This window comes from Sorghum bicolor, chromosome 1 (genome assembly GCF_000003195.3).
Source record: "Sorghum bicolor cultivar BTx623 chromosome 1, Sorghum_bicolor_NCBIv3, whole genome shotgun sequence".
NCBI lineage: Eukaryota > Viridiplantae > Streptophyta > Magnoliopsida > Poales > Poaceae > Sorghum > Sorghum bicolor.
The window spans coordinates 72,200,494-72,211,479 of NC_012870.2; the positions used below are offsets into that span (position 1 = coordinate 72,200,494).

Consider the following 10,986-nt stretch of genomic DNA (forward strand, 5'->3'; position numbering starts at 1 on the left):
ACAATTGACACGACAGTGGACGCGATCTATGGTGATTAGCAGACTGATTATTAGCACGTATACTCCAGTATACTATTGGATGATAGATGTGCATGCATGCGATAGCATGATCGCACTACAGGAAACGGGAGCTTTGCCGAGAGTCCAGCTTTGCCGAGAGCTAGCTCTCGGCAAAGACTGCCTTTGCCGACAGCCAAATAGAACCCTCGGCAAAGAGCCTTTACCGACGGCTTAGCTCTCGGCAAAGCCACGCCCTCGGCAAAGGCCAGCTTTGCCGAGAGCCTAGCGCTCGGCAAAGATAGGCTCTCGGCAAAGGAGCCGCGCCATGAAAGGACATCCGTTGTCGTCACCTTTGCCGAGAGCCACGCCGTTAGGCTCTCGGCAAAGAGCTCCTTTGCCGAGGGCCTAAATTAGCCCTCTGCAAAGAGGAAAGTTTTTTTTTTAATTTTTAGACCCAAATTTTTTCTGTAGCCTTTGCATATTGTATACAAGCACATGTTCAAATTTAGGAGCTTTTTATAACATTTTGCTATATTTCACCAATTAATTTATTTTCTTTGCATTTTTTCGAAAAAGTAAAATTGAACTGCAGGTTCATGAAATAATAAAATATAGCCATTCGAAAAATGATACTCATGTTTGAGAGTGCATTTTGAGACTATATCCATAAACTCACCCAAAAGTTTGAATGTCTTATATACGAAACATAACCATCCATGTGTCGTAGATGTGATTTTTAATTATATAAATTCCAAATGAACTTCAAAAATCACAAAACTTGGGGACATGTCTTGTTATCGCATGTGGAGGCTGTGGTAAAAAACTCATAAGGTTTCGAGCAAGTTGCGACTCTAAATGTCTAAAATCCAAACATCTCCGCATGTGATCATATTTGATCACCTATGGAGAAGTCTAGGTTTTAGACATTCGGTGCCGCACCTTACTCGAAATCTTATGAATTTTTTACCACAGCCTCCACATGTGATAACACGACACATCGCCAAGTTTCGTGATTTTTGGACTTCATTTGGAATTTATATAATTAAAAATCACTTTTCTCTCACATTCCTCAACATGTTACGTCAGCGAGAGGGTTGAGATTTCACGTGTAGCTATGGATACGACCTCAACATACACCGAATATCTTGACTATCATTTTTGGAATCATTGAGTTCCAATATTCTATGTACCTGCAGTTCAAATTTGAATTATGTGAAAAAATTAAAGAAACAAGATTAATTAGTTAAATATAGCAAAAAAAGTCAAATTGATGCAAAATTTTGAAATGTATTCAGAAATTGGGTCACAAGAACAAAAAAAAAACTTAGGTCTAAAATAAAAAAGAATAAAAAAGTCAAACACCTCTTTGCCGAGAGCCTGCCCATATGGCGCTCGGCAAAGGTTCTTTGCCGAGAGTCGGACTGGCTGGCTCTCGGCAAAGGATGTTTATAGGAAAAAAACTAGCCTATTTCTTTGCCGAGAGCCTGTTTGTGTGGCTCTCGGCAAAGGGTATTTCCAAAAAAAATATCTGCTTTATCCCCACCCGGCCCCTCGCGCGCCCAACCCTAACCCGTTGCCGCCCGCACACACACGCCCAACCCGCCGCCGCCAGCGCCCCGCCGCCGCTGGACGCTGTGCACCGCCGCCGCCGACCAGATCCGCCGCCGGCGGCCCACACCGTCCCCGCCCCTCCCCGGCCCCGTGCGCCGTCGCCGCCTCCCCGCACCCCGCACGGCCGCCGTGGCCCTGCACCGCCGCTGCGGCCCCGCACTGGAATCCGCTTATGGGATCTAACTCTTGCCTAGCTGATCTATTCTCTTAGGTACTACATATTATGTAGATTTATTTAATAAAATTATGCCCAGCGAAATGAAACTCTTGCCTACCTGATCTAACTTGAGTATATGTACTAAGATTCGTGCCAATTACAGTGTTTGCACAAGTATCAGATTGTCTATTCTAAGATTGGTGCCATTCGCAATGAAACACTAAATAGATTATATATACTAGATTTTTTTTTCTGTCCTCATGCATTTTTATCTGCTGCCAATGAAAATATAGTGCTGCTATTTCTTACTATAATAACTGAGCAGCATCGATATTATCCGAATACATACAAGTTGAGAGTGTCGCACACTTTTGTAACCATCTTTTAATTTGCCTTTTGTGCCTTGCAGAACATTAATGTAACTTTGTTATTTTTTGTTTTATTAAGAAAATTCTCTGGCATTTTAAAAAACGATACTGCATGACAAGAAAATATTGACAGGGATAACATATTGTTCTATGTAATGTAACTACGTTTATTAACGTTTATTATCTCTAGAACGTTAGGCTTCCTGTTTTACTGTTTTATCCTAGATTATCCTCTTTGATCTGTCCCAGCATACACCCGTTCTCCCAGAGATATGTAATCGAACAATGTTAGTTTCTGAAATTTAATCTGTTGGGGCTGTTGTTCATACTTCAAACTTGAAAGCAGGCAACAGTTTACTGATCAGTAAGCTTGTACTAAGCTACTACTGTTGTTTCCCTTTTCCTTTTCAGTTGCTGGAGACCTTGATTAAAAACTGTGGTGATTTTGTTCATATGCAAGTTGCTGAGAAGGATATACTTCATGAAATGGTGATAGCTAAGAAGAAGATGCAAGTGCCTTTTAATATTCTCCTGTGTCATTCTTACCTGCCACTTCGACATGGACATGCATATTTGAATCCCTGGCAAACAAATTTCTGGGCTTTTGTTTCTGAGTAACCCTATTCAGTAATAAGAATAATGTCTCATCTGTTATTTCGTGCGATCTGTAGCCTGACTATCACGTCAAAGAGAAGATACTAATTCTGATAGACACTTGGCAAGAAGCTTTTGGTGGTGCCCGTGCAAGATATCCCCAGTATTACGCAACATATCAAGAGATGCTGGTAAATGTTTTCAAATTTTGTTTTCATGCATAAATTGCGACCATATTTTATAGCATTATATGTGGTCTCAAGTACTAACAAACAAAAGGTTTACTAGTAGAAAGTAAGTGGTGTTTGTTTCACCATCTGGAACATTGCAATAACACAAATAAATGGAACATGTTCCTGGTTTAGCTACCTAATATTTTTATCATCTTCAAAGTGTTACTTTACCTAGTATATTTATAGTACTAAACTCAGAACTCATCGTACTTTTGATTTGATTTATCAGCGTGCTGGTGCTGTATTTCCTCAATGATTACACAATTTAATTTGCCTTTTGTGCCTTGCAGTATCCGAATACATAACTCGTTAACCTGAGACGTTCTTTCCATGAAAGACACTTAAATCCATTCATATCTCAAAGACTAGTAGTATGGATCTAGCTAGAGCAGTGGGAAATTGAATTTTATTTGTAAAGGATGTGTTTCCTGAACTACACAAACTATGAATGAACAATCTTGAAAGTTTATTTTCTGTAACAAATGTGGTATGCTTAGATAGTTTACTTCTACTCTTTGTATATTTGGATGATGACTATGACTTATGTGTTGTGATGTGGTCAGATTTGATAATATATATATATATATATATATATATATATATATATATATATATATATATATATATATATATATTGCTAACTGCTTCATTTGATTATTGTAATTTTTTTTGGCTGTAGTAGTGTCTTTGCCGAGGGCTACTGCCACGGCCCTCGGCAAAGATTTTTTTAAAAAATCCTGAAAATTACTTTGCCGAGAGCCGTTTAGCTAAGCTCTCGGCAAAGATTTTTTTTTAAAAAAAAAGTCTTTGCCGAGAGTCTGCCTGGGCGGCTCACGGCAAAGTCCTCCTTTGCCGAGAGCCAACCTAGCAGGCTCTCGGCAAAGACTTTTTGAAAAAAATAAAAATTCTTTGCCGAGAGCCGGCCAGTCCGGCTCTCGGCAAAGACGACGTCAACTTAGACGTTCCTCGACGGCGATGTGGGCTTTGCCGAGGGCTTTTGGGCCTTTGCCGAGGGTTTTCGGCTCTCGGCAAAGAAAGCAAATCCAGTAGTGTCGAGTACTACATTTTTTTTTATTAATTTCTTGCGTGGGCTGGAGCCTGGAGACGATCTGGCGTTGGCGTACGTGCAACCCTGCAGTGTGTCATGGAATGCACAGCAGGGCCGGCTATAGCTGTACGTGATGATCTCACCAGCAGATCGACACGATGGCGCCCACGGCAGACACCCACAGCACGACGAGGAAGAGCCCGTAGTGGGACGAGATGTCTTCGTCGGCAGTAGTGCCGTGGCAGGCGACGAGCATCTGGAGGACGTCGGCGGCGTGGCCAGCGGTGAACCATCCCAGAATGTAGGCGAAGAAGGCGACCAGCCGCGCCGGCACGAGAAGGCCCATGGTGGCCGCGAGCACCTGCGTGGAGGCAGCCAGAAGCAGACCCTGCGACGCGGTGCGCAGGTCCGCCATCTCAGCATGGGTCGTCGGCGCGCAGGCCCCCTGCAGTAGTGGCCGCAGTCGCAGCAAATAAACATATGCATGGTTAGGTCAGTTACACGCCGCGTCCGTCGTCCTTGGTCGATTTGAGGAGAAATGATGCTAGAAAGCTTTACGGCCCGGCCGGCGGTCGGCCCCCAAGAACCAAGCTAGCCCAAGAACGAATATGCAGAAATTTCACACGAAATGGAGCAAGAACATTATTATTGCCGTGCTCTAACGTGGGGACGATCCCAAAGGGGCGAATTAAATTTGTTTCAAAAGAAAGGCGAATTGATGAAGGAGTAGTGTAGCCCGCAGTACGTAGCAGTTGACAAGCTAGCGCCGCGAGCGAGAACGTACCAGCTCCAGCAGGCGGGAGTCGGCCGCGGGGAGGCTCATGGCGAACAGGGCGAGCCCCGCCGCGGCGCATCCCAAGACGAAGAGTGCCGCCGCCCACGCCACACGACGCACTAAGCCTGCGCCTGCTGTCCCCGCCCACCCCACGTTCGCGCGCGCCATCTGCTGTGTCCACGACGGCCGTGCTGCTGCTGCTGCTGCTGCTGCCGCGGCCGCCTCGACGTCGACTGGCGGCGGAACGGCTGGATCCATCCCGGTCTTCTACACTCGATCGTGTGAACTTATGTGGAAGGAACTAGCAGCTAGCTAGCACACTGCGTGCGTCTCGTCTGCCAGGGGGATGGATGGCCGATCGAGCATGTATATATGGCGAGTAAGTGGCTAAGTGCAACACGGCCGGCCGCGCGCGCGGCGTGCTGCAGTGCCGCCAACCGACGTCCGACGATATGATGTGGACCGCGCGAAGCCCGCGGGCAAGAGAGAGACCCACGCACGCGACGAGGCCGGCCAGCAGCTAGCAACGACGATACCGGGGCGCGCAGCATCCAACCGGCCCGATCGGGAGACGCAGGCGGCGGGGCCGGGGATGCGGGGCCCCTCGGCGTCCGAGCTCAAACGGGCAATGGCGGCTTCCCTTCCATCTCTGTCGCGTCCTGAGAATTGCTTCGCGTCGAAGTTCCACCAGCCATGTGCGTGCGTGGCCTTGCACTTGCTTGCAGCAGCAATCGCATTCGCATGGCGCCGAGTCAAATTAGACAAGCAAAAACAATGCAAGCCCCCGGGACGCGCATTGGAGCAGTGAGCAGTCCAGTGTAGTAGATGCGCCGTAGACCCGTAGTAGACTAGACTACGTAGGAGGATGCGGTCGAGATTGCAGCGTACGTGCTCGTCTGATGACTATTATTAGCTCTTCTTTTTTCCCTTTTTTCCTTTTTTTGCAGCGCGATATATATGCGTTGTAAACTAATAAAGCCTGATGGAAGACATATCTGAGAGTAACTGATATGTACAATAAGCTAGATAGGTGGTCTAGGGTCTCTCTATGGCTGGTATACACGCTTCCAGTACATAGTTGGCTTCATGAGATAAGCTAGAGAACACCAGAGAGCGGCATATAAAATAGCATAAGGCTTTGTTTACTTCTATTTTTTTTTTACAAAATCAGCACTGTAGTATTTTTGTTTGTATTTGACAAATATTATCCAATCATAGTCATAGACTAACTAAGTTTAAAAGGTTTGTTTCGCAAATTACAGATAAATTATGCAATTAATTATTATTTTTATCTATATTTAATGCTCTATATATATATCGCAAGATTCGATGTGACAGGTAATCTGAATTTTTTTGCAAAAATTTTTGGAACCAAACAAGGACTAAGACAATCGCAAAACGTAAGATCGATTGTTGTAGCTTACAAAAGATCTCTTCATATATTTTTCCTTATTGGAATTATCATAGGCGTCGATGAGTTTATTTGGAGATAACAGACATAATTTTCTAGATTGGAATAAATTAAACTAAGAGGAGTGTTATATTAAAATGTGACCTGTTCGAGGACCGAGCTCTGACTGCAGGGGAACACTAAGCGGCGCCAGCTCTGCAGAGACCGGGCGGCGCTGTTCATCAAGGAGCAGGCCGCGCGGTGGAAGCAAAGGGGGAAGTGCAGAGCGTTGCGCGAGGCGGCACGACGTCCGGACGCGAGGGGGACGCCAACACGTGCTACTTCCACGCCAGTGCCTATGCGCGACTCCGACACAACCGCATTAAGGACTTGTTTAGATCATAAACATTTTGGATGGGTTAGAACACAAACCAAAAAGGTTTTAAAATTTTTCGTCACATCAAATCTTTCGGCACATGCATGAAGCATTAAATATAGACGAAAATAAAAATTAATTGCACAGTTTACATGTAAATCGCGAGACAAATCTTTTGATCCTAGTTAGTCCATAAGGACACTCCCAATGCAAGACTCTATCACAGAGTACAAGATAATTCATTACATATTATTTATGGTATTTTGCTGATGTGGCAGCATATTTACTAAAGAAAGAGATAGAAAAAATAAGACTCCAAGTCTTATTTAGACTCCAAGTCCACATTATTCGAGGTAATAAATAACTTTAGACTCTATAATAGAGTCTGCATTGTGAGTGCCCTAATTGGACAATATTTGCCACAAACAAACGAAAGTGCTACAGTAGCGAAATCCAAAATCTTTTCGTATCTAAACAAGGCCTCACAATACAAGACTCTATCACAGAATCCAAGACAATTAATTACATATTATTTATGGTATTTTTCTGATGTGGCATCATATTTATTGGAGAAAGAGGTACAAAAAAAATAAGACTCCAAGTCTTATTTAAACTCTAAGTTCACATTGTTCAAGGTAATAAATAACTTTAGACTCTATGATAAAGTATGCACTGTGAGTGCCCTTATAACACTTTTGTTTATATTTGATAATTATTGTCCAATAATGGATTAACTAGACTTAAAAGATTCGTCTCACATTTATAGACAAATTGTGTAATTAGTTATTTTTTATTCTATATTTAATACTCATGCATGTACCGTAAAATTCGATGTGACGAAAATCTTAAAAATAAACAAGGCCTTGCTAAAATTTTATGACCACAAGCATGATGAAAAGAGAGTTTTCCTTTAAGAGGAAAGGAATGATAAAATGATCGAGCTTATTGTCTCAAAGGTTAAGATCATTCATCTTAATCCAAATGTGGCCGACAGCATCCCTTTAGGCACTGAGGCTAAAAATGGAAAAATTACCAAGGAGGGCAACGGCTCTCGTCCTGGAAATATGGCATGGTCGCATGGCGGTGCGGTGGAGGTTGGGCAATGTGACGCTTTGAGCCTACTTCCCTTTCCTCTGTCTCCGTGGTTCGGTTTCAACCCCTTCGCTTCTTCCGCAGAAGAACACGAGAATAGGAAGGTACGACATGAGCGCGTGAATTATTCACATTCTGATGCCTTTTTACACCGGCTTCGTTCCTTTCGCCTCTAATCTCGGCTCCGGCGGCACTTGCATTGCAGGGGTTCATCACGCCGACGGGAGGAGGAGGTGCGCCATTCCAATCCAACCCTGGCCCACCCTCTAGAGGGTGGGGACGTGGGGTGGATCATCCTCCTCGCTAGGAGAGAACTCCATCCCCGTTAAGGCGTTAAACATTAATCATGGCCACTCCAGCTGATGGCGACGATGTGTCGCCATCTCCTTTCAACTCGTCGCCGGAGCCCTCCGACTCGGACCCAGGCTTGGGCTCGCCACCGCCATCACTCACACCGTCGGTGTCACCGCCACCGGCGCCGATGGAGAATAGCAGCGCGTTGTCACCCCCGGCACCTGCGGCCAGAGGCTCGCCGCCGGTAGCGCCGTCAAGGGACTCCCCGCCGTCACAACCGGCTTCGAAGCACAGCGGTGGTGACTCCAACAAGAGTGGCGGCCGCAGCAAGAGCGGAAGTAGTAGCAACGAGGCAACACAGGTAGGTGTCATCGTGGTCGGCGTGGTGATCGGTGCCCTAGCCTTCGGCCTGCTGATGTGCATCGCCGCATGCGTGTGCTGCCTCAAGAAAAAAAAGAGGAAGAAGCCCCCGCACATGAACATGCCATACTACACCGACGAGCACGGTACACGCTGCGCTGATCGACGACATGCAAATGGCCGGCGACAGTGCGGAGTAACAACACTGACAGGGCGCGCGTACGTGCAGGGAACGTCTTCTACGCGAACAGCATGCCCAAGTGGCAGAACAGCGCGATGGACCACGGCTGGCACGCGCCCTACTCGCCGGCGAGCGGGGACATGAGCGGCTCTCACGGGCCTGCCGGGCAGGTGCCGGCGCCGTCGCCGGGCATGCCGTCGCTGGGGTTCTCCAAGAGCTCCTTCTCGTACGAGGAGCTGGCGGCGGCGACGGGCGGCTTCTCGTCGGCGAACGTGCTGGGGCAGGGCGGGTTCGGGTACGTGTACAGGGGCGTGCTCGCGGGCAGCGGCAAGGAAGTGGCCGTGAAGCAGCTCAAGGCCGGGAGCGGGCAGGGCGAGCGCGAGTTCCAGGCCGAGGTGGAGATCATCAGCCGAGTCCACCACCGCCACCTCGTCACCCTTGTCGGGTACTGCATCGCCGGCTCCTCCCAGCGCCTGCTTGTCTACGAGTTCGTGCCCAACAATACCCTCGAGTACCACCTCCACGGTCAGTACGCGGCGCGTGGCGCTCTTGAGTGGCATTATATTCTGGTTACTGGTTGTGATGGATGCGTACGTACGTGGTGGGTGCAGGGAAGGGCGTGCCGGTGATGGAGTGGCCGAGGAGGCTCGCCATCGCCCTCGGCTCCGCCAAGGGCCTGGCTTACCTGCACGAAGATTGTAAGCTCCAAATTGATTAGCTCCTTCTGTTTATTTGACGATTTTTTTTTTCTGAGAGGTATATCCCATGTTCATCTTTGACGGGTTCCTTTTCTTGCTAACGATATGCATGGTGAATTAAGGCCACCCCAGGATCATCCACCGTGATATCAAGGCGGCCAACATCCTTTTGGACGAAAATTTCGAGGCTAAGGTACGCGTTTGACTAAACAAACAAAAAAAAAATCGACCGGATCACCGGAGTGAATTTGTAACTCGTTCGCCCTGATACATCTCAGGTCGCGGATTTCGGACTTGCCAAGCTGACCACAGACACCAACACGCACGTCTCCACGCGCGTCATGGGAACTTTCGGGTAAGCTCCATGCCGCCGCGCGCGGCAGCGGCAAAGCGTGCAGTCGGTGACACGAAGGATGCAGGGGAAAAAGAAAACAATAGGTGCCTGGATGACCGTTTGTCTGTGTATATGTGTGCAGGTATTTGGCCCCGGAGTACGCGTCGAGCGGCAAGCTCACCGACAAGTCCGACGTGTTCTCCTTCGGCGTCATGCTCCTGGAGCTCATCACCGGCAAGAGACCGATTGATCCCACGAACTACATGGAGGACAGCCTGGTTGACTGGGTAGTCTAGCCTGCCTCCCTCTGTGTATTGTGTTACCTTTGCACCTCCATTCGCGCATGCATGCAAGCGTTCGAACGCTCGATACTCACACGTTCACGACGGTGGTGCGCAGGCGAGGCCCCTCTTGGCGCACGCCTTGTCCGGAGAAGGCAACTTCGACGAGCTGCTGGACCCGCGGCTGGAGAACAGGATCAACCGGCAGGAGCTGGAGCGGATGTGTGCCTCCGCCGCCGCCGCCGTCCGCCACTCAGCCAAGCGGCGGCCCAAGATGAAACAGGCCGGTGGATTTCAGCTTCGGCTTCCTAAGTTTTGCGTTCGAGACCCCTAGCCTGCGAAATGATGCGAAAATATTCGACATTACCATGAATGAATTGTTTCGCCCTCTGTCCCCGTTTCTGCAGATTGTTCGTGCTCTGGAAGGGGACGCGTCGCTGGACGACCTGAACGAGGGGGTGAAGCCAGGGCAGAGCATGATGTTCAGCTCTGGCTCGGAGAACGACTCCGGCGGCAACTACGCGTCCAACATCAACAGGTTCAGGAAGGTGGCCTTCGAGAGCAGCGAGTACAGCAACGAGTACAGCGGGACAAGCGAATACGGCGCTGATTCCGAGGATGGGGCGTCCCGGCGGCAGCAACATCGCTGATCGTTTCGTGGGGAGCCTGAGTCTTCGTCAAGATGCGTGTGTGATGATGTACAATATACCAAGGGATCGGTGTCGATCGTCGGATACTATCAGAGATACCCAACGCTTGTGACAGCTTTAGTACTTGTAATGATCGTCATACTGTCATGTAACGTATGTATCTGTGCGTTTCCGTGTGGGTAAAGTGGTGCTGCTTGCTTCAACTTTTGGCGAACTTTGCTGCTAGTTGTGATGAGCAGGCCATCTCGTCGAAAGACGCCGAGGATTAGGAACTTGTACCAATGTTCTCCTGGAGTCGGAGTAACTTTCTAACTCCATTTTACTGCTCCCTTGATTTCAAATTATAAGTTGTTCTGGCTAGAAAAATTAAGACGACTTTATAATTTGGAGGTAGTAAACATTCATTCACACTACCAAAATAGCAGAATTCTCCTAGTGTTTTCTATAGTAATAAAATACTATCACTAATCAAAGCATTAAGGAATCCCACTATGAGATATTTAGTAGGCAAAGTTTATACTAAATTTTGAATATTAAAACACTA

The 10,986-nt window shown here is 47.5% G+C and overlaps 1 protein-coding gene and 1 long non-coding RNA gene across 2 annotated transcripts; both read left to right on the forward strand.

The window, feature by feature from the left end:
* Positions 2,317 to 3,517, forward strand: LOC8085241. The gene is made up of 2 exons (XR_002454120.1): positions 2,317 to 2,921; positions 3,254 to 3,517. It is a non-coding gene; the product is annotated as an uncharacterized LOC8085241 (long non-coding RNA).
* On the forward strand, positions 7,653 to 10,783 carry LOC8056842 (proline-rich receptor-like protein kinase PERK5). The gene is made up of 9 exons (XM_002465553.2): positions 7,653 to 7,748; positions 7,850 to 8,444; positions 8,528 to 9,004; positions 9,091 to 9,177; positions 9,300 to 9,370; positions 9,456 to 9,532; positions 9,654 to 9,798; positions 9,911 to 10,075; positions 10,200 to 10,783. Exons 2-9 carry the CDS (start codon positions 7,991 to 7,993, stop codon positions 10,440 to 10,442), a joined length of 1,719 nt encoding a protein of 572 aa, XP_002465598.2. The 5' UTR covers positions 7,653 to 7,748; positions 7,850 to 7,990; the 3' UTR covers positions 10,443 to 10,783.

Bases quoted from the DNA above. Each gene is read 5' to 3' on its own strand.
- LOC8056842 (XM_002465553.2), top strand. From the start codon at position 7,991: ATGGCCACTCCAGCTGATGGCGACGATGTGTCGCCATCTCCTTTCAAC. The intron at 8,445-8,527 runs GTACACGCTGCG...GCGTACGTGCAG, and splicing joins ATACTACACCGACGAGCACG to GGAACGTCTTCTACGCGAAC. The intron at 9,371-9,455 runs GTACGCGTTTGA...GATACATCTCAG, and splicing joins ACGAAAATTTCGAGGCTAAG to GTCGCGGATTTCGGACTTGC.